The sequence below is a fragment of the Heptranchias perlo genome, chromosome 14 (assembly GCF_035084215.1).
Source record: "Heptranchias perlo isolate sHepPer1 chromosome 14, sHepPer1.hap1, whole genome shotgun sequence".
Lineage (NCBI taxonomy): Eukaryota > Metazoa > Chordata > Chondrichthyes > Hexanchiformes > Hexanchidae > Heptranchias > Heptranchias perlo.
In genome coordinates, this window is record NC_090338.1 from 32,270,592 (window position 1) to 32,294,019 (window position 23,428).

Below are 23,428 nucleotides of genomic sequence, written 5' to 3' on the forward strand. Positions count from 1 at the left end.
TTAAAGATGTTTTTCCCACCAGAATGAGCTGAATTCAAACCCAGGCCCCAAAGGTCATAGAATAGTGTCCAAACCCCATACATCACCTATTTCCCCACCCCTCCTCACAGTTCATAATTTCCAACAGAAATATCTACTGGGTCAGTCAAAAATATAAATCAGTAAGTAAGATCTCTTAGCATTTCCCCACAAACAGAATTCTGTCCTAAACCTCGTACTAGATTTGTCTGTTTTGCAAGAAAATTTAACAGTATCCTGAATTGGCACGTAAATTGCTCCAAGCAATGAACTAGTAGTCGTTGCCACTCATTAGATTTAAATTCACCCACTAAGTCACCGTGTTCTTTTTGGCGGCAACTTCCTTGAACTGTGCGTTCAAATAACATCAGTGTTCTTTCCCGGGCTTTGTGAGTGGTGAAAGGATCTCTAAGGCCCCTCAACCAATCAGCTTGAAGCAAGCCACGCTGTGAGAACCAGGAAGTGCAGTTCATAGACAAGCAGCGCAGACTAAAAACCCTGATGTGCCCGATAAGGTATTATAAAATGACATAGAGAAAGCAAAATAAAGAGAGAATAAGATTTTAAAAACTGAGATATAAGAGATAGGTAAAATTTAAAGAAACATTTTAAAACATTTTTTTTAAATGTCCAAAAACTATTGAAATCAGGAGGAATGAGACTCAACATTTTTGAAAGTTAATTTTTAGTGCCAGAGAGGTTTTTTGGCAGTCGGTAAGACTTACCACGCTGTTAAAACTTAGTTTAGACTTAAAAAACTGAGCGTACCTGTTTTGTGGCAAGATTAGTTTGTTTCCAGCTGGGCAGGAGAGCAAGTTGGCGCTGGTCCGTTGATTCCATTGATTGCAGCCGGCGATATCCCTTTAAGGCGAAGCTGTCACATCACCGGCGAACCAGGAAGAGCAAGTTTTGGATTTCCACATTGAACTGCGCATGTGCAGTTGCCGGATCCTGCTCTTCGATTTCGCCACTAATAACGGTTAGCGCTGTCCGGCTCACCGCTATTTTAAAAGCAATTTCTGGGCCAATGAATATGTGAGGGCTGGAAAATTTTACTTTTCTTTTCACAGGGGAAGACTCAGGCAAACAGCACCAGTGTCTTTAAAAAGAAAAAAAAATCCAGCACTGGAATGTGTCTTACTTGTCTAAACAGTCCATGAAAAATAAAACCCTGAATATTTGGACATAGTGCAGAAGCTAGCATTATTTGTTGAAACGCACAACTTTTTAAAAATTATTTCCACCCATTTGTAATTCTATCTGATTATTTATTTATGTATCGTGATTTTTTTTTGTTGATAAAGGTGGGGGAAGTTGCTGCTCAGGAATGGAACAGTTTTCCATTTTTTGCACTCAACTTTACTTTGCATCAGTTAGCATCAGTACTGAATACATCAGGCCAAGTATACCATTTTCTAATGCAGAGTAAAGCTACACTCTGGCCAGCATTATGCCATTAACCCCCAGTCTTAGAAGTACACTCTCTCTCCACAACACCAATGTGACATTTTGCTCATACTGGCAGTAGCAGATCAGCCACTCATTGAACACCCCACCTACACTTCGGAAAGGAAAATTGGACGGGGTTTATAACAGGCACAAATATATGCCCAAAAATACACCAGATAGGAAAATCGAGCGGAGCGTATTAACAAGCGGCTGATCCGCTACCGTCAGTTTTCACCCACTGCCAAAAGTGGAAATTTCCTCCATAGTCTCTCTGAGTGAGATTGGCAATTTGTAGCATGAGTCCATTCCCATGTCAAAGGACTAATATTGAATTTGAAAAACAAAGCACCTAAGGCCCAGAATTTTCTTGTAACTTTCAGTGCAACAAGATCGTAAGAGCCACGTTGCACTTTTTTTCTGAGGAAATTCATGTATAAGTGCCTTATTCTTTTTTATTCGTTCATGGGATGTGGGCGTCGCTGGCGAGGCTGGCATTTATTGCCCATCCCTAATTGCCCTTGAGAAGGTGGTGGTGAGCCGTCCTCTTGAACCGCTTCAGTCCGTGTGGTGAAGGTTCTCCCACTGTGCTGTTAGGAAGGGAGTTCCAGGATTTTGACGCAGCGATGATGAAGGAATGGCGATATATTTACAAATCGGGATAGTTGTGACCTGGAGGGGAACGTGCAGGTGGTGTTGTTCCCATGTACCTGCTGCTCTTGTCTTTCTAAGTGGTAGAGGTCGCGGGTTTGGGAGGTGCTGTCGAAGAAGCCTTGGCGAGTTTCTGCAGTGCATCCTGTGGATGATACACACTGCAGCCACTGTGCGCCGGTGGTGAAGGGAGTGAATGTTTAGGGTGGTGGATGGGGTGCCAATCAAGTGGGCTGCTTTTTCCTGGATGGTGTTGAGCTTCTTGAGTGTTGCTGGAGCTGCACTCATCCAAGCAACTGGAGAGTATTCCATCACACTCCTGACTTGTGCCTTGTGGAAAGGCTTTGAGGAGTCAGGAGGTGAGTCACTTGCCGCAGAATACCCAGCCTCTGACCTGCTCTTGTAGCCACAGTATTTATATGGCTGGTCCAGTTAAGTTTCTGGTCAATGGTGACCCCCAGGATGTTGATGGTGGGGGATTTGGCGATGGTAATGTCGTTGAATGTCAAGGGGAGGTGGTTAGACTCTCTCTTGTCGGAGATGGTCATTGCCTGGCACTTATCTGGCGCGAATGTTACTTGTCACTTATCAGCCCAAGCCTGGATGTTGTCCAGGTCTTGCTGCATGCGGGCTCGGACTGCTTCGTTATTTGAGGGGTTGTGAATGGAACTGAACACTGTGCAATCATCAGCGAACATCCCCATTTCTGACCTTATGATGGAGGGAAGGTCATCGATGAAGCAGCTGAAGATGGTTGGGCCTAGGACACTGCCCTGAGGAACTCCTGCAGCAATGCCCTGGGGCTGAGATGATAGGCCTCCAACAACCACTACCATCTTCCTTTGTGCTAGGTATGACTCCAGCCACTGGAGAGTTTTCCCCCTGATTCTCATTGACTTCAATTTTACTAGGGCTCCTTGGTGCCACACTCGGTCAAATGCTGCCTTCATGTCAAGGGCAGTCACTCTCACCTCACCTCTGGAATTCAGCTCTTTTGTCCATGTTTGGACCAAGGCTGTAATGAGGTCTGGAGCCGAGTGGTCCTGGCGGAAGCCAAACTGAGTATCGGTGAGCAGGTTATTGGTAAGTGCCGCTTGATAGCACTGTCGACGACACCTTCCATCACTTTGCTGATGATTGAGAGTAGACTGATGGGGCGGTAATTGGCCAGATTGGATTTGTCCTGCTTTTTGTGGATAGGACATACCTGGGCAATTTTCCACATTGTCGGCTAGATGCCAGTGTTGTAGCTGTACTGGAACAGCTTGGCTAGAGGCGCAGCTAGTTCTGGAGCACAAGTCTTCAGCACTACAGCCGGGATGTTGTCGGAGCCCATAGCCTTTGCTGTATCCAGTGCACTCAGCCGTTTCTTGATATCACGTGGAGTGAATCGAATCGGCTGAAGACTGGCTTCTGTGATGGTGAGGATATCAGGAGGAGACCGAGATGGATCATCCACTCGGCACTTCTGATGAAGATGGTTGCAAACGCTTCAGCCTTGTCATTTGCACTCACGTGCTAGACTCCACCATCACTGAGGATGGGGTTGTTTGCAGAGCCTCCTCTTCCCGTTAGTTGTTTGATTGTCCACCACCATTCACGACTGGATGTGGGAGGACTGCAGAGCTTTGATCTGATCTGTTGGTTGTGGAATTGCTTAGCTCTGTCTATTGCATGTTGCTTCTGCTGTTTAGCATGCATGTAGTCCTGAGTTGTAACTTCGCCAGGTTGGCACCTCATTTTTAGGTACGCCTGGTGCTGCTCCTGGCATGCACTTCTACACTCCTCATTGAACCAGGGTTGATCCCCTGGCTTGTTGGTAATGGTAGAGTGAGGAATACGCCAGGCCATGAGGTTACAGATTGTGCTGGAATACAATTCTGCTGCTGCTGATGGCCCACGGTGCCTCATGGATGCCAAGTTTTGAGCTGCTAGATCTGTTCTGAATCCATCCCATTTAGCACGGTGGTAGTGCCACACAACACGTTGGATGGTGTCCTCAGTGCGAAGACGGGACTTCGTCTCCACGAGGACTGTGTGGTGGTCACTCCGACCAATATTGTCATGGACAGATGCATTTGCGACAGGTAGATTGGTGAGGACGAGGTCAAGTAAGTGTTTACCTCGTGTTGGTTTGCTCCCTACCTGCCGCGGGCCCAGTCTGGCAGCTATGTCCTTCAGGACTTTGGCCAGCTCGGTCAGTAGTGGTGCTACCAAGCCACTCTTGGTGATGGACGTTGAAGTCCCCCACCCAGAGTACATTCTGTGCCCTTGCTACCCTCAGTGCTTCCTCCAAGTGGTGTTCAACATGGAGGAGGACTGATTCATCAGCTGAGGGTGGGCGGTAGGTGGTAATCAGCAGGAGGTTTCCTTGCCCATGTTTGACCTGATGCCATGAGATTTCATGGGGTCCAGAGTCAATGTTGAGGACTCCCAGGGCCACTCCCTCCTGACTGTATATCGCTGTACCGCCACCTCTGGTGGGTTTGTCCTGCCGATGGGACAGGACATACCTAGGGACGGTAATGGCTGTTGCTTGACTAGTCTGTGGGACAGCTCTCCCAATTTTGGCACAAGTCCCCAAATGTTAGTGAGGAGGACTTAGCAGGGTCGACAGGGCTTGGTTTGCCTTTGTCGTGTCCGATGCCTGGTGGTCCATCCAGTTTTATTCTTATTATGACTTTTTTTCGTGAGATTTTGCAACTGAGTGGCTTGCTAGGCTGTTTCAGAGGGCAATTAAGAATCAACCACATTGCTGTGGGTCTGGAGTCACATATAGGCCAGACCGGGTAAGGACGGCAGGTTTCCTTCCTTAAAGGACATTAGTGAACCAGATGGGTTTTTACGACAATCCGGTAGTTTCATGGCCACCATCACTGATCCTAGTATTTTAACTCCAGATTTTATTTAATTAATTGAATTTAAATTCCCCAGCTGCCATGGTGGGATTTGAACTCATGCCTTATGCCAGTTATGCACCAGAAACTCACCAAACGCAAAATTCCTCCATCATTTGCACCTTTCCCGAGTTATGTCTGCCGAAGCCCTACTTAGCTCATTAACATAGCTTCATCCTCCCCCACCCCCCATGCAAAAGACCAGAGAACATGAGTTTCTTGCATTTACGTCAGTTCTGAAGGAGCATAAATGTGCACCCACAAATTTGGGCGCAACACATCCTCACCCATCCTGAAATCAGCGTAACTGAGGAGTTTCAGCTTTGGAACAGGCCACAAACTTTGTTTCTGGAGTTTGATAGTGATTTTCTTGGCAATTTTTTTTCTAAATTCTCACTGAGACCCATACTGTATTTTATATATCTTTTAATGCTTTATTATGGCATCAAAATCTGTAACATTAGAAAGAGATAAGCTTCCACAATTGAATTTCCTTAAACATGCAGCAGTGCTTAATGTGCATAAACGATGGTTTGATGGCTTCAGAGTAATTCTCATAACATCATACGATAAGGAGGAACTTAAAGAAGGAAGGTGGCATATGTTCTTCAGGCCGCTGATGGATATGTTGAATTTGTGCTAAAGAACAGGTTGGGTCTCTTAAAGATATGATAGGTGAGATGCTGGCAGTAGAAAAGAATATGGTAGAAACTTTAAATAATTCTTTTTTCAGCATTTGCATTGTAGAAAAGAGTGGTGTTTCTTTTCTAGTAGCCAGAGGGGAAGGAGGTGAATTGAGTTCATGAGCAAAGTTGAGCTTAGCAATGAAATATTTGTTGAAAAATTAGAGTGCTTGATGGAAAGCAGCCAAGAATACTTAAGGAAATAAATAACGGTAGAAGTAGGAGGAGCTTTGGCTGAAAATGTTCACTCATTAAACATGTGCTAGTCCCAGGAGACCAGAAAATAGCAATTTTTTCTCCCAGTTTTTAAAAAGCTCACAGTTGTGATCTTAGGAATTTTAGACTTGTTAGCCTGACATCTGTAGTGGGAAAAATATCAAAGACCACTATAAAGGAAGCAATTGAACACAAGCAGAGGTATTAATTCCAAACCATGAGTTTATGCAGAAACATTCTCACAGGGACAGCTAATCGGACATTTCCACTGAACTGAACATTGGTGTGGTGTTCAGAATCTGGTAGATTTAAAGAGTTCACTGTGATATTCTTTCAGATCTAATTGGAACTGATTTTGTAATTTTATTTCTTATATAATATAGGTTTATTACAATAATATCCTCCCCTCTTCCTCTTTAATCGCCCCACCTCACTCTTTCTCCCTACTCCTCCTCCCCTCTCCCACCCCCTCAGGAGTCCGCCCAAAATGGCCATGTAAATTTGGCCCCTATATATTTCTTTTAAAAATGTCAATGACTGCCACCTTTGCCACATATATGCCATCTTCCTCCCTACATCCTACTGTGTTTGACGCAGATTCAACATTTTCATTTCCAGGACCTCAGAACGGTGCAACTCCAGGCTTTTAAAATCCAAGCTTAGCATCACTTAATCACTAATTCTCATTTACTTTTGTCTTCTGTTTCATTCTTCTCAACTTGCAGTGCATTTTGGTTTTCTCAATTTAAAAAAAAACTTTTCACAAAGAATTGTCAAATCAATGACTGTGAGCCCTTCAAGAGCAGATTAATTTATTGTTCTGCAATTTAGCGTGATCCAGCAATAGCATTTATTCTCCAACACTAAAATTGCAACTTTGACAGCAGACAATGTGGCTGAAATTCCAATGGCCCTGCATCACCAGTAGAAGCGAAGTAGAACAGCACCTAAGTGCACCCATGCGTGAAGATGATGACCCTGTCCCAAACTGCAGGGATGGGGTCATCTGCATAGTTGAGCAGGCTGCCTTTGCCTGCAAGTGCGCTTCAGTGAAGCCTGCACTGATCTTGAGTTAGAAAGGAGAAGCGACCTAAAGCGCTCTGTCTGAGATACCCAAGGGCTTGGGGCTAAAGAGAAAAGGAGTCCCAGTAATCTTTGACTCTAAAGGGAGCCATCCTGCTACTTCCAAAAGGTAATAAATTACCTTCCCCATCTAAAGTTTTGGGGCTTTTCAGAAGGCTTGTGTAGAACTCAAACAGGCTCTCAGCTCCCTTAGAATATGCCGCTTGCTGTTGGCGGAGTGCATACGCAGAAGATCCATCCACACACACTCTCCCCATCCCGCCACCAGAAAATGCCTGCGTAGAAGAAAGAATCTCAGCAGAACCCAGTTCTGCCCAAATTCTTGCAGCTGGTTTGTCCACTCCCCGCCCTTGATCCATGCCAGAATTTCGAGCCCAATGTATTTATTCTCTAATTGTCTTTGTAATAAATCTGCACAGGACTACCTTTGGCAAAACACGTCAAGTAATATTGGATCAACTGATATCTTTGTTTATAATGTAAATACACACAGACATACTGTGAATTTTTTTTACAGATAAACTAGTGAAATCAATGAGTTTAGGGTACCCTGGGGGGAGGGCCTGATCTATATATAGTGAACTATACTGGCAAAAGGTACAGAAAAACACAATATTTGTTTACTTATATTGAGCAATAGCCTGTTTTCAAAACCTGGAATTTGAAATATTTGTGCTTAAAGATGTACAAATTCCAAGTTAACTAGAACTGAAAACAGAGATTATTAATAATCTTTTAAAACTTTCTTTTTGCTCATGCCATGTTAATAGCCATGTTAGAAAAAGAGTTTCTGGCAAAAATGTTTCTGTGCTGTTATATATAAGCTGTGTCTGAAAAGTAAATGCTTCAAATCTAATGGGGGAAGGAATGTGATCTAAATATAACTTACAGTGCAGCGTACAACTTGGTAGAGCACTGTAAAGACTAAATATTCTCATATCGACATGCAGTCTGGCCAGCTTCAGATGGATGTGGTGTTTGTCAAATGCATGTTAACATTTCATAACAATTTTGTGGAATTAATCAAATTGGCAAAAGAAGAAAGAACTTGTGCATTTATACAATACTTATTACGTTCTCAGAATGGGGTGACATCATCCGCCCAAATATTCCGTGCCTTCCTATGTGCCCTTCTAATTATACGCCACTATATAGCAGGGACAGTTGCCAGGACCTGCTCATCAAGGCGGAACTTATTGCTTAAAGGGAAGCTGCTGAAGGTGAGATTGCAGTCTTTTGGCGATTTCTTGGGATATCTGCAACATTTTTGCACTGTTTTATTCTGGAAACCTTCATCTACATTATCCATTACCTGCAGAGAAGCATCTACTTAAAGGGAATTAGGGAACAAGTATCTGAAGTCTGCAAAATGGGTTTCCTATTCAAAATGGGCTTCCCAATGGGAATTCCACTTTATGTGACATATATGTTGGAGGAAAAGGAGCAGCAGGAAGCTGGAAGGGAAGATATTTATCAGGCAATATCAGAGGAGACCTAAACCATCCCGGCATTACCCATCCAGCAGGATGCATCAACCCAGACGAACTTTCCGAGATCTTTTTGATGAGTTCTGTTTCAGGAGACTGCATTACAATCATGTAATCTTGGAAGAGATGTTTGTTGCTGCAAACTAGGAATACAGCACAGACAGCTCTGATTGTGGCAGACAAAGTGACCACAGCCAATTCAGGCAAATCAGCCAATTCACTCTGCATTCATGTATAAGGCAAGTCACCAACGCCCTCTTTGCAAGGGCCGCTCAGTTTACATTGGTCCCAGACAGATGATAGAGAGGCCAATAATTTCTTTTTCAGAATTGCTGGAATACCCATGGTTGTTGGGGGCTGTTGATTGTACCTAAGTGGCAAAGAGTGCTCCAAATGTAAACTCCCGTATTTATATGAACAGCAAAGGCTTGCGTTCCTAAATGTGCAAACCATTTATATTTGTGCCAATTAGTACAGGTTCCTGCACATGAATTCACAAAATGCTGGGAGCTGAGATGATGCTTTTATACTTCAACAGTTCAGTGTCCCAGCTCCATTTCAACAGCAGGAGTAAGAGACAGGATGGGTGACAAGGGACACCTGCTGCTTCCATGACTCATGATGTCACTTTGTCGGACTGCAAGTGCTGCAAAGGAGCACTACAGTGAAGCACACAATAAGACAATAATTAGAATTGAGCAAACTATTAGGATGCTTAACGGAACGTTCCAGTGTCTGGAAAGGTTTGGGGGTGCCCTGCAGTACGTGTCAAGAATTGTTGTAGCATTTTGCGTCTTTCATAATTTTGCTATCCTAAAAGTACTAATTAATGGTAGATGTCCTGGATGACACTGCTGATGTTGAAGACCAGGCCTATGAAGAAGATGAAGCAGATACAGTGGCTTGTGCTGCTAGACAACTGAGCCAAACTCATTTGGGACACCTTCACAGTTACAGGCCCCACTGCCTATTGGTGTCAAGTCAATTTGCCTGCTACACGTGGTGGCTGGTGTTAACCAACAAATTTTTCAAAAGCACAGAGGGAATCATCATCCTCCATCTCTCCACTTTGTCTAAATGCCCTAGTGCCGTTACATCATGGTAATGATCCAAACGGGAAATGACCGAAAACGTGCCTTTGAAAGAAAGCTGGATTAAGAATTAATACATGAGAGCAAACACTTTTCAGCCACGGAGAGCTTAACGGGGCTGAAGTATGCAGCAGTCTGGTCAGTTTCACCTCTGGTTTAGGATTGAAATGATCGCAAACGCGGGAGGTCCAAGGAACCACAGGGGGTGACTGAAGGCGGTGGGACTGCCTGAAAGGACATAATGACAGGTAATCGCACTTTAACGAGGTGTGAACAACTGCTTGAGCTGCCCAAAATAGTCGGCGTGCTTCATACGATTTAAGCGGCGCCTTTGTAATTGATGCCTATGATAATGGCAAATGGTTAGCGCCATTTGCCCAATATAGGCGCTGTCCAGGATAAGCATGGATAGTGTAAGTGATAGGGACTATACTTAGACCAATGTTTTTCTGAACTCTCACCAACCTGACCATGATCTAAGTAAAATCCTTACAGCTATTCATCACATCATAATCCTGACCCTCAACATCAGCACAGTAGCTATTCCCCATTGTCCTACAAGATAACCAAGCAAACACTGCATCGATAATTCCAGCAATTTATTACAACTATCTACAAAAACATTACTTATGGGGTATTTTTAACCTAACGCGCTGGGCGGGTTCAGGTTGGATGCCCGTTTTGCACCTCGCTCGGTAAAGTCAGGCAGGGTATAAAATGGATGTCCAACCCAAGCTGCCTGTTTCCTGCCTGGTCGGTTAGGTTAAAATGACCCCTTTGGTTTCTTCACCATGCACACTCCTTGTGACAGCACAATCTCTGCTCTAATCTAACATTTCTAAGTGCCACCCAATGGCCTGGAATCTGGGCTGTAGATGGCTGCTTCAAACTACAGTGAACTGCCTCTTGGGTTGAAGGAAGCCCTCCTCTTAGGGATGGCCATGGGACAACCTGTTTTGGGTTCTGTGGCAGACTGGCCCTGCAAAGTTGAAGGCTTCTGTGGGCAGCTGTGCTGCCTTGAAGGAAAGCAGTCTTGTTAGCATGCGCACCAGCTACTCCATTGGTAATGAGAGCAGAATTCTAGTTACCAGTGGGAGAACTGACCTTATGGAAGCAGAAATATCCTTAACTTAATAACCTCTAGTCCTTCCAAGATGCCATTGTATACTTGTGGCAATCCATTTAACATAGACCTCTCTAAATAGTCCCTCAAGACCTGCTGTCCTCGATATAGTGCCTCCATGTTCAATTGACTGACTTGCCTGCATCTTGCATGGGGTGGAAATAACAGCCCATAAATTTTAGGAAATAGAAATTGTATTAAGTCATGAGAATGAAGCTTAACGGGTGGATGTCAACCATCTAAACTCTTAAATTAGAAACTTCAGTATTGGACCTTCACCATCAATAATCTTTATACATAATACAGTTTCAGCAAAATAAAAACAATGGTAATGACAGTAGCTGAAGATAACCTGAAGGCTCTTGGTCAGTGTATCATTAGTGCCATACTGAGCCATATAGATCAGGGTTGATTCCAGGTTTGGGATGAGAGCAAGCGTCTTTGCATCTAATCACAATCAAGTGATTCCTGATGGAAAGTGGACATCATGTGGAGACCAACCCAAGTGCCATGCATGTCAACATTTTCTCACACATGAAGAATGACAGTTTGGGTGAGTTACTGGAGGGAAGGTGGTGCCTTTAGATGTTTCTTAACAAGCACATCTGTGTGAGGCAAGCTACGTAGAAGCTGAGAGGCTTAGATTTTCTGCTTCAGCGGGAATCCTGTCAGAAGTTTGGCATGGTGGCCTTTATTCCAGTCTGTTTGCCCTGCGCCAACCCCAGCGGATTTTTCAGGGCCAATCTCACTCTAATATTTTTATTAGGCTCCCGTCAGTATTCCTGCTTGCACCAGGCAGCCTGGTGTGTGGGGAGGACGAGGGTGTAACATGGTAATGGAGTAAGACTTGCAGCCTTTGAAGCAGCTAAAGAGGAAGGCCATTTCTTAAAAGAATTTGTGGCATTCAGAACTTCGGGACTGTACGGCAATCGATGAAATTCCCTTGGTGGAGATTTAAACTATAAATGACTTATGGTGAAATTCACAGAAGTGTTGTGACTGTAGGAGAGCTGGCAGCACAGCTCCTCAGCGATATTTCAGCCCTAGTACCACCTACCTGGTGGTACTGAGAAGAAAATCTAGGCCTGGATGTCTGTGTTGACATAGATGGAGTTGTGCATGTTTTGACAAGCAGGTATTTAAAAGTAAAAATTTAAAAGTAAAATTGGAAGCATACCTGTGAGTTGTGTATCTTGAATATTTGGCCTACACACTATCTATATATATTTGAAAGAATTACAGAACATTCCACACTGGTTTCAGAGGTAATATTGTTTCTTATTAGTATGTTGGACACCAAATCAAAGAGTTCAGAAAATGCCATTGCTCTGATCAACTGAAATTATTTTACTCTTATTTCAAATTCCTAGGCCATTGGAACCGGTTCTGGGGGAGGTGCGACCAGTACAAATTGGACGGTCTGCATCTGGGCAGGACTGGAATCAATGTCCTAGGGGGAGTGTTTGCTAGTGCTGTTGGGGAGGGTTTAAACTAATGTGGCAGGGGGATGGAAACCGATGCAGGAAGTCAGTGGGAAGTAAAGTGGTGACAGAAACAAAAGGCAGTAAGGGAGAGTGTACAAAACATGACCGGACAGATGGTCTGAGAAAGCAGGGCAAAGACCAAGGGAAGTCCAGATTAAACTGCATTTATTTCAATGCAAGAAGTCTGATGGGCAAGGCAGATGAACTCAGGGCATGGATGGGTACATGGGACTGGGATGTTATAGCTATTACTGAAACATGGCTAAGGGAGGGGCAAGACTGGCAGCTCAATGTTCCAGGGTACAGATGCTATAGGAAAGATAGAGCAGGAGGTAAGAGAGGAGGGGGAGTTGCGTTCTTGATTAGGGAGAACATCACGGCAGTAGTGAGAGGGGATATATCCGAGGGTTCGCCCACTGAGTCTATGTGGGTAGAACTGAAAAATAAGAAGGGAGAGATCACTTTGATAGGATTGTACTACAGACCCCCAAATAGTCAACGGGAAATTGAGGAGCAAATATGTAAGGAGATTACAGACAGCTGCAAGAAAAATAGGGTGGTAATAGTAGGGGACTTTAACTTTCCCAACATTGACTGGGACAGCCATAGCATTAGGGGCTTGGATGGAGAGAAATTTGTTGAGTGTATTCAGGAGGAATTTCTCATTCAGTATGTGGATGGCCCGACTAGAGAGAGGGCAAAACTTGACCTCCTCTTGGGAAATAAGGAAGGGCAGGTGACAGAAGTGTTAGTGAGGGATCACTTTGGGACCAGTGATCATAATTCCATTAGTTTTAAGATAGCTATGGAGAATGATAGGTCTGGCCCAAAAGTTAAAATTCTAAATTGGGGAAAGGCCAATTTTGATGGTATTAGACAGGAACTTTCAGAAGTTGATTGGGAGAGTCTGTTGGCAGGCAAAGGGACGTCTGGTAAGTGGGAGGCTTTCAAAAGTGTGTTAACCAGGGTTCAGGGTAAGCACATTCCTTATAAAGTGAAGGGCAAGGCTGGTAGAAGTAGGGAACCTTGGATGACTCGGGAGATTGTGGCCCTAGTCAAAAAGAAGAAGGAGGCATATGACATGCATAGACAGTTGGGATCAAGTGGATCCCTTGAAGAGTATAGAGATTGCCGGAGTAGAGTTAAGAGAGAAATCAGGAGGGCAAAAAGGGGACATGAGATTGCTTTGGCAGATAAGGCAAAGGAGAATCCAAAGAGCTTCTACAAATACATAAAGGGCAAAAGAGTAACTAGGGAGAGAGTAGGGCCTCTTAAGGATCAACAAGGTCATCTATGTGCGGAACCACAAGAGATGGGTGAGATCCTAAATGAATATTTCACATCGGTATTTACGGTTGAGAAAAGCATGGATGTTAGGGAACTTGGGGAAATAAATAGTGATGTCTTGAGGAGTGTACATATTACAGAGAGGGAGGTGCTGGAAGTCTTAACGCGCATCAAGGTAGATAAATCTCCGGGACCTGATGAAATGTATCCCAGGACGTTATGGGAGGAAATTGCGGGTCCCCTAGCAGAGATATTTGAATCATCGACAGCTACAAGTGAGGTGCCTGAAGATTGGAGGGTAGCAAATGTTGTGCCTTTGTTTAAGAAGTGCGGCAGGGAAAAGCCTGGGAACTACAGACCGGTGAGCCTGACATCTGTAGTGGGTAAGTTGTTAGAGGGTATTCTGAGAGACAGGATCTACAGGCATTTGGAGAGGCAGGGACTGATTCGGAACAGTCAGCATGGTTTTGTGAGAGGAAAATCATGTCTCACGAATTTGATTGAGTTTTTTGAAGGGGTAACCAAGAAAATAGATGAGGGCTGTGCAGTAGACGTGGTCTACATGGACTTTAGCAAAGCCTTTGACAAGGTACCGCATGGTAGGTTGTTACATAAGGTTAAATCTCGCGGGATCCAAGGTGAGGTAGCCAATTGGATACAAAATTGGATTGACGACAGAAGACAGAGGGTGGTTGTAGAGGGTTGTTTTTCAAACTGGAGGCCTGTGACCAGCGGTGTGCCTCAGGGATCGGTGCTGGGTCCGCTGTTATTTGTTATTTATATTAATGATTTGGATGAGAATTTAGGAGGCATGGTTAGTAAGTTTGCAGATGAAACCAAGATTGGTGGCATTGTGGACAGCGAAGAAGGTTATCTAGGATTGCAACGGGATCTCGATAAATTGGGCCAGTGGGCCGATGAATGGCAGATGGAGTTTAATTTAGATAAATGTGAGGTGATGCATTTTGGTAGATCGAATCGGGCCAGGACCTACTCCGTTAATGGTAGGGCGTTGGGGAGAGTTATAGAACAAAGAGATCTAGGAGTACATGTTCATAGCTCCTTGAAAGTGGAGTCACAGGTGGATAGGGTGGTGAAGAAGGCATTCAGCATGCTTGGTTTCATTGGTCAGAACATTGAATACAGGAGTTGGGATGTCTTGTTGAAGTTGTACAAGACATTAGTAAGGCCACACTTGGAATACTGTGTACAGTTCTGGTCACCCTATTATAGAAAGGATATTATTAAACTAGGAAGAGTGCAGAAAAGATTTACTAGGATGCTACCGGGACTTGATGGTTTCACTTATAGGGAAAGGTTGGATGGACTGAGACTTTTTTCCCTGGAGAGTAGGAGGTTAAGGGGTGATCTTATAGAAGTCTATAAAATAATGAGGGGCATAGATAAGGTAGATAGTCAAAATCTTTTCCCAAAGGTAGGGGAGTCTATAACGAGGGGGCATAGATTTAAGGTGAGAGGGGAGAGATACAAAAGGGTCCAGAGGGGCAATTTTTTCACTCAAAGGGTGGTGAGTGTCTGGAACGAGCTGCCAGAGGCAGTAGTAGAGGCGGGTACAATTTTGTCTTTTAAAAAGCATTTGGACAGTTACATGGGTAAGATGGGTATAGAGGGATATGGGCCAAGTGCAGGCAATTGGGACTAGCTTAGTGGTATAAACTGGGCGACATGGACATGTTGGGCCGAAGGGCCTGTTTCCATGTTGTAAACTTCTAATCTGCAGTGTTAAAATGCCCTTTTATAGTATATTATTTTAGAAATTAAACAGAAAAATTATGCAGGGCCCTCCCTGATTGCCACTTTTTATAAAAATCCTTGGTGAAGGTTTAAGGCCTATAGTGCAAGACATCCCCAAGGATGAAAAAAGTCAGAGACCATGATGTTGTGAAGAGGTGGCAACTGGTGATCGAACACTTCCATTGAAGGAAGTAAGAAAAATCAGAGGAAGAATCATCCCATGTCTCTCATTTTCCTGGCAGCCAGTAATAGCAGCACTGATAGAAGCCTTCAGTAGGTGGTCGATATAATGGGCCATAATTTGCTGTGACAGGGCATCTAATGGCATCTGCCATTAATTAGACTTGCCCTTGCACGTTTAGGTTTTTAAATTTTTTGCGTGGCAAGTTGCTGAAAGTGTGAGCTGATAACATCGCAGTGAGGGAAACAGGGCATCTTGGACCTGAGTGAACAGGGCAAGTAACTGTGTTTCTCCTTAATCAATCAGATTGAAGGATTGTGAAATTAACAGCGCAAGGACTGAGAAGGAAGTGTAAATTAGAGTGGGTGAATTCAATGTCAAATTGGGTATAGAAAGAGAAATAAAGAGAGGGAAAGAAAGAATGGATTAAGAGGGAGATGAAAAAGAAACAGAAAGAAAAAGTTAAAAAGAAATTTAAATTTTACATTTTTAAAATCTCCAACAATTAAAACCTGAAGGAATGAGACTGCATAATTGTAATAGTTAATATTCAGTGCCAGAGAGGTTGACTGGCAGTAATTAACACTTATCACATCGATAAAAGGGTACTTAGACTGAAATGGACAAGACTTTTTGTGGCAAGATTAGTTCGTACCTACCATGCAAATACATCAACTTCACGGCGTTCAATGCATTTCAATGGTGAGGCAGACAGCAAAATGCCATTTTCGCAAGGCTAATGGCGGAGTGGCGCATTTCGAACAGCAAATTTTGGATATCCGCGTTTAACCACACATCTGCTCCTCACCTAAAGTTACTGTAGCATTTGCGCATAAATAACGGCGAGCGCCATTATTTTGAAAGCAAATTCTGGCCCATTATGTTGCACTGGCAAGAGGGGGACTCCAGCAAGGGAAAGTGGTTAAAATATGATATATCCTTTTAAAAAAAAACTGCTTTGTGCCAATCACAAGTTTTAAACCCTTAGTTGAACTGGTTGACCTGTTTACGAAACTGCAACTTCCTGAGCTCTGCCTGTTACATTTTTAGTGTATGGGCACCAGCTGCTAACCATGTGACTGTGTGCAGACACTCAGTAGATTACACTGTCACTTCTGTGATACAGAATTACTGTTTTTTGGTGCAGGATTGGTTAGTGCTGAATATTGACTGTTTAAATTTGTGTTTTTAGGAACAATTTCATGGAGTACCGCGACTCCCATGGATGTTGTCAAAAGCCGTCTTCAAGCTGATGGAGTCAGCGAGACCAGATACAAGGGGATCATACATTGTATTCAACAGAGTTACCAAAAGGAAGGACTGAAAGTAAGTGACTTGCCAAAGAAATGCAGAAATTAAGAAATATACTGCGTTGAATCATTTTGCAGTGAAACAGAATTTTAAACAAGTTAAGCCCTGTTTTTTTAAGGTAGAGGAGTTAACATTTTTATACTTAGGTCAGGTCAGGTACAGCACAAGCTGGATTCAGCATAAAAGTGCTTATAAACTGTGCTTAAGAACACCCACATCAAGCTTAGCAAGGTTTGCATGCAGAGTAAAACTGTCTATATATTGCATCTAACTCACGATGCACTCAATCTGGATGCAAGAATGTTTTAATCTTAAACGTTGGGATCCCTCATCTTGGTAAGTACCGAAAATATGCAAAAAGCAACTAAAATGGCTGACGTGTGGGTAAAAAAGCACAACTTAGCTTATGATCCTCAGCAGCGTTGACCCACCAGCCACTCTCTCAAGCCAAACTCCAAACCAAAACACAAGGGTCTGACAAACTAACGGCTGCTCTCAGTTTGTCATTGTTTGGGGAAAGGGGAGGCGAATGGAACTTTTAAAAAAAAAACTTAATTGTGCCAAATCTGAGTCAAACCAGCAAAGACTGTGGGGTAAATTTTAACCCCACGAGCGGGTGGGTTGGGGGTGGGTAGGAAGGTAAAAATTGTAAAAAAAAGTAAAACCCAACCCCAACCTGCCCATTTCCGGTTTTAACGGAGGTGGGTCGAGGGGCGGGTGACCAACCCGCTCTCAGGAGGCGGGCCGGTCAGTAAAATCTTTTAAGGAGGCTGTGGGCCTCCATTTTAATAGGTTTTTTATTTTTAACTCCTGGGGGCCGGGATTCCCGGGCCTTCTGCTTCATGCCAGTAAGAGGAGGTGAGAAGGCCCGGATCAACAGGTGACTGCCTTTATTGCATTACTTGTGGGCCAGAAGGAGCAGGAGTGTTTCCTCCAGGCCCAACAAGCTTAACTGCCGTGACCCCACATGCGTGATCGACCGACCTCCCCCGCAATGTCTGACCTTCCCTCAACGATCTCCGACCCCCCCCCCAATGTCTGACACTCCCCCCACGATCTCTGACCCCCCCCCCCCACGAGCTCCAACCACCCCGATGTCAACCCCCCCCATGACTCAGCCCCTGATGACTGACCCCTCGACGACGGCCCCGATGACCGACCCCCCCGATGACCGACCGCCCCCCCCCACCTCCCATGACCGATCCCCCCAGATGACCGGTCCCCCCAATGTCAGACTTACCTGCTGGCATCTGCTCCCTCGCTGCTCTCCCATCCGACTGACAGCCTGTCAATCTGGCTGGTTGTTGGGGAGGAAACCTACTGAAAAAAATTGAATGACATCTTTACATCAAAATCGTAAGGACGACCAGGAAACCCATACTTCCGGGTTTTCCATCTGGAAATCCCTCTTCCCCCACACTATTCCCACTCCCCGTTAAAATTTACCGCTTTGTGTTTGCCCAGTTCCAGGATAGAAAATGAATGCCAGCTCCCTGTCAGCAATCAGGAAATAAAAATAAAGTCAATCCCTATTGTGTGAGTTTAAGCCACTTTGTGATGGAACTTTTTAAAAAGTTAATTCTTGGGATGTGTGTGTCACTAGCAAGGCCAGAATTTATTACCCATCCCTTGAGAAGGTGATGGTGAGCTGCCTTGTTGTACTGCTGCAGCCCGTGTGGTGAAGGTACTCCCTAAGCTGTGATTACATCTCCACCTGAGCTGAAATGTCAGGTTTCTTGGGAGAGAGGGTAGGGAGTACAGTGCTTTAAGTAAGGATTCCTCCCAGAGGGTGGGAATTTTTTTAAAAATGTGTACATTGAAGATGAAATGAAGCAATCAAAATCAAAGTACATGTTTTAGGCTTGCATGATGGGTTTGAGCACCAAACGTACCATACTGAATTTTGTAGCTCAGAAACATGGCTGCAGTCCCCTGCGTGATGAGTTCCCAATCCCTGCTGCATCACTCTGAGCGAATATCGTTTGTTGGCCGGGTGGGTCTCTACAAAGAGGTATCATCGGAGGGGGACATCTTTCACTGTCACTTTTCATGCTTCAATATGGAGCAGTTTGTTTGCCAATTCTTTCGGTTGGGAATATGGCAATCACAAGAGAAGGAGAAATAAGTTCACCATTAAAAATAACTAAATAAATGAATATATGTATATTTAACGATTACTGTGTGGGGGAGATATTAAAATTTTTTGTTTTATTCACTAGGTATTTTTTAAAGGAACAGCTGTGAATGCTATTCGTGGATTCCCTATGAGTGCAGCCATGTTTCTGGGATATGAACTTTCACTGAAAGCATTGCGAGGTCAATAAGCAGAACCTGATGTTTGACTTCTGACATTTATAAACTTGGCCAGTTCTTTGCCCCAACCAACAGCTGATCAGATTTTTTAAAAATGACTCTTCTGCTTCCATGGCTTCTGACATCAACCTGTCAAAGCTCATTGACAAAAAAAGCATCGGACACCACAGAGATTACTCAGGATAATGGAATATTTTGAAAGTTATGTGCAATGTTTCCTGGGAAAGCAAATGCAATAGATATAAAGGAGGTCAGCAAGAGTTGAGAAGCAGTCCTGAGGAAGGATCTTTAGACTTGAAACATCGACTGACTGACTTTTGTTTTCCCACAAAGGCTGCCTGATATGCTGAGTATTTCCAGCTATTTCTGATTTTGTTTTAAGAGTTAAGGGGGGTTTCATTTGCAGAATTAATGGGAAATGAACATAATACAGTGACTCACAAAAGATATCTAAGTGTTAAGAGCAACATTTGTGATGTACTAAATGTACCGAGGCGCTATAATTGCGTTACTGCTATCAGATTTATTTGTATCAACAAGTCGCTGCAAAATGCCTATAGCAGCAAAAAAACACATATTTAAAACTTTTTTGGCCTTAATTTATAAAATGTTTTGTGATTAATAATTTTATATTAAGTAACAAGGATAAATTATTTTTTTTTAGATTAAACTGCATAATACTAACATAGTTGCTGCTATTTTTAGTGATGTCTGAAAAAGCATGGCCTATTTGCTAGGTTAGTTTGAGAGAGTGCAAAATCTTAGACACACAAACAGGAACAATGAAACCAGTAATGGGTAATGCACAGAAGAACTAATACAGTCTATGTGTGACAACACAGAGCTGTGTAACAGAGAGAGAGCGAGAGCGAGGGCAAATCAAGCTAATAAAAGCTATGTGAGAGAGTGAGAATGGGGATAACATAGATTCTATATGAGAGAGCAGGTCTGTAGGGTGTATGACCAAGAAGGGGGATTACTATAGGCTGTAAGTGAGTGTAGGTGAGTGTGAAAGTCAGTGAGCTAATATGAGAAAGTATAAGAGAAAGTACAAAGTAATACAAGATGGAAATCAGAAACAGACAGGGAAAAAGAAGCTAGCAATATGAAGGGATTACAGCCTTGGTCCAAACATGGACAAAAGAGCTGAATTCCAGAGGTGAGGTGAGAGTGACTGCCCTTGACATCAAGAAACTCGACACCATCCAGGACAAAGCAGCCCGCTTGATTGGCAACCCATCCACCACCCTAAACATTTACTCCCTTCACCACCGGCGCACAGTGGCTGCAGTGTGTACCATCCACAGGATGCACTGCAGCAACTCGCCAAGGCTTCTTCGACAGCACCTCCCAAACCCGCGACCTCTACCACCTAGAAGGACAAGAGCAGCAGGTACATGGGAACAACACCACCTGCACGTTACCCTCCAAGTCACACACCATCCCGACTTAGAAATATATCGCCATTCCTTCATCATCGCTGGGTCAAAATCCTGGAACTCCCTTCCTAACAGCACTGTGGGAGAACCTTCACCACACGGACTGCAGCGGTTTAAGAAGGCAGCTCACCGCCACCTTCTCAAGGTAATTAGGGATGGGCAATAAATGCCGGCCTCGCCAGCGACACCCACATCCCATGAACAAATAAAAAAAAGGATAAGATAGAGGAAGGTGGGAAAAATAAAGAAACAGTTGAATAGAAAGGAGATTCCGTGGCTGAGAAGGAAAGACACACAGACACAAACATACACACAAATACCTCATCCTTTTTTGTCATTGTGCCTGCAGTCTTTCTTTTTTTCCTACCATTTTTCTATTTTGAAGTCCAAAAGGTTTTTTGTTATCTTTATGATGTTAGTGTTGCAATTTCATCAGTTTGTGAAAGAGGGTAAGAGAGGGCAAAAGATAGACTGGTGAGATCTTGAAAAATTGTTGAATGCACAGAATAAATAGTTAAGACAAACATGTAAGGCACAATTCTCCCTTTTTAGATATCAACAACAACAGCAACAACCTGCATTTATATAGTGCCTTTAATGTAAAAGAAAAATCTCAAGTAGCTTGCATTATGTAAAGAGAGAATTGAATCCATAAGCGGCATCCTGTGAATTTTACAAGCATGTGAAAATGAATAGTAGGGCCAACTCAGCATTGTGCCTGCATATACAACTCATACATGCTCCTTAAATAAAATAACTACATTCTACTAAGAGGCCAATTTTCGGATGGCCGAGCGGGTGCGTTCGTGGCAGGAGGGGCTCCTAAAATTGGGGATTCCTGGAGCGGGTCCGGAGCCCGGCTCCAACCCGCCCACTTCCGTGTTCCCCAATGACGCGAATCGGTGTGCACGCAGCCCCCGCATGCGGGACTCCCACCGGCAATCAAAGCCGGCGGGATCCCACTTAAGATCATTATCTGGGTACTTGAGGTCGTTTACAGACCTCATTAGTTGGAAATTTTAGGAGGATTCGGATTTTGGACTACGCAGAGCATGTTTCCCATGCTGGGGGAAACACTCCCTGTTTAAACAGACGTGTTGCAGCCAGCAGCCAGTGGCAGCTGCAAAGGTCCATTTAACAGGTGCGGGGTAAACCTTCATTTATTGCAGCAGGGCACTCTGTCACCTCAGACAAAGTTTTGCCTGCCACACCGTTGTCTCCACACTCCAAATTATTAAATCATACCCTAAACTATGCGGTACAAACACATTTACCTACTTTGCGGACCCCCTCACACTCACACTGTCAGGATGTGGGGGTTAGGGTTAGGGTTAACCCTAACCCTAATGCAACCCATTGCTGCATTCATCACTCCATTGGAGGACGAGCAACATCACCAGACACGCCGTCCACCTCCCCCACATGGAGCAACACAACACAGTGCTGCGCAACACGCACCAGCACAAAGTAGTCGTGCAACTACACATACACCCACTGTAGGGTGACCCAATGGGTGGCATCAAGGGTGTTCATGGAGAACCTCATGAAAGGGCATTATTGCACAAGCCAGTCAAGAATGGACAAGACGTGGTAGTAGTGCTGACAATATAAAATGTAATGTGAGTTGATCAGAAATCAAATATAAGTAAAAACCATGACAAACCCTCAAACACCCTTGTGCATCCCCTTCATGCTCACGACACGTTTGCCTTACGCTTCCTACTACACATATGTGATGCATGCCCTGTGGCTGCAGCACAGGTAGTGGCAGGTTGGGTGAGGCTGACTGTGAAAGAGATGCATCAGAGGGTGAGTATGAGATAGAGCCATGAGATTGTATGAGGATTGGGTTGAGTGGTAGTGGTGGGATGAGTACTGGTGAGGTGAGTAAGTGCAGGTAAGATGAGGATGAGGTTTGAGTGGGTGTGAGGAGTGATGTGACAGAGTAGTGTTGGCAGTGCAGAAGGAGATGTGGGGTGAGGGTGGTGATGTGGCAAACGGAGTGTAGGGGAATGAGCGTACTCATTTCGGCTGACCTACTTAGGTCATTGCAGCGCCTCCTGCACTGTATCATAGAATCATAGAAGTTACAACATGGAAATAGGCCCTTCGGCCCAACATGTCCATGTCGCCCAGTTTATACCACTAAGCTAGTCCCAATTGCCTGCACTTGGCCCATATCCCTCTATACCCATCTTACCCATGTAACTGTCCAAATGCTTTTTAAAAGACAAAATTGTACCCGCCTCTACTACTGCCTCTGGCAGCTCGTTCCAGACACTCACCACCCTTTGAGTGAAAAAATTGCCCCTCTGGACCCTTTTGTATCTCTCCCCTCTCACCTTAAATCTATGCCCCCTCGTTATAGACTCCTCGACCTTTGGGAAAAGATTTTGACTATCTACCTTATCTATGCCCCTCATTATTTTATAGACTTCTATAAGATCACCCCTTAACCTCCTACTCTCCAGGGAAAAAAGTCCCAGTCTATCTAACCTCTCCCTATAAGTCAAACCATCAAGTCCCGGTAGCATCCTAGTAAATCTTTTCTGCACTCTTCCTAGTTTAATAATATCCTTTCTATAATAGGGTGACCAGATCTGTACACAGTATTCCAAGTGTGGCCTTTCCAATGTCCTGTACAACTTCCACAAGACATCACAACTCCTGCATTCAATGTTCTGACCAATGAAACCAAGCATGCCGAATGCCTTCTTCACCACCCTATCCACCTGTGACTCCACTTTCAAGGAGCTATGAACCTGTACTCCTAGATCTCTTTGTTCTATAACTCTCCCCAATGCCCTACCATTAATGGAGTAGGTCCTGGCCCAATTCGATCTACCAAAATGCATCACCTCACATTTATCTAAATTAAACTCCATCTGCCATTCATAGGCCCACTGGCCCAATTTATCAAGGTCCCGTTGCAATCCTAGATAACCTTCTTCACTGTCCACAAT

At 44.0% G+C, this 23,428-nt stretch overlaps 1 protein-coding gene and 1 long non-coding RNA gene across 2 annotated transcripts in view; one reads left to right on the forward strand and one right to left on the reverse strand.

Moving 5' to 3' along the window:
* slc25a48 (solute carrier family 25 member 48) overlaps positions 1-19,617 on the forward strand; it is a 40,262-nt gene extending 20,645 nt beyond the window's left edge. The window contains 2 exon segments of the mRNA XM_067996220.1: positions 16,595-16,728; positions 18,933-19,617. Coding sequence (XP_067852321.1) covers positions 16,595-16,728; positions 18,933-19,037 — 239 coding nt within the window. The 3' untranslated portion in view covers positions 19,038-19,617.
* Positions 1-23,428, reverse strand: part of LOC137332409 (uncharacterized) — a 33,122-nt gene that overhangs the window by 2,706 nt on the left and 6,988 nt on the right. The window contains exons 3-4 of the long non-coding RNA XR_010965659.1: positions 17,954-18,033; positions 787-1,117 (exon numbers count right to left, since the gene is read on the reverse strand). This is a non-coding gene — a long non-coding RNA (uncharacterized lncRNA). The remainder of the gene's footprint in view (positions 1-786; positions 1,118-17,953; positions 18,034-23,428) is intronic.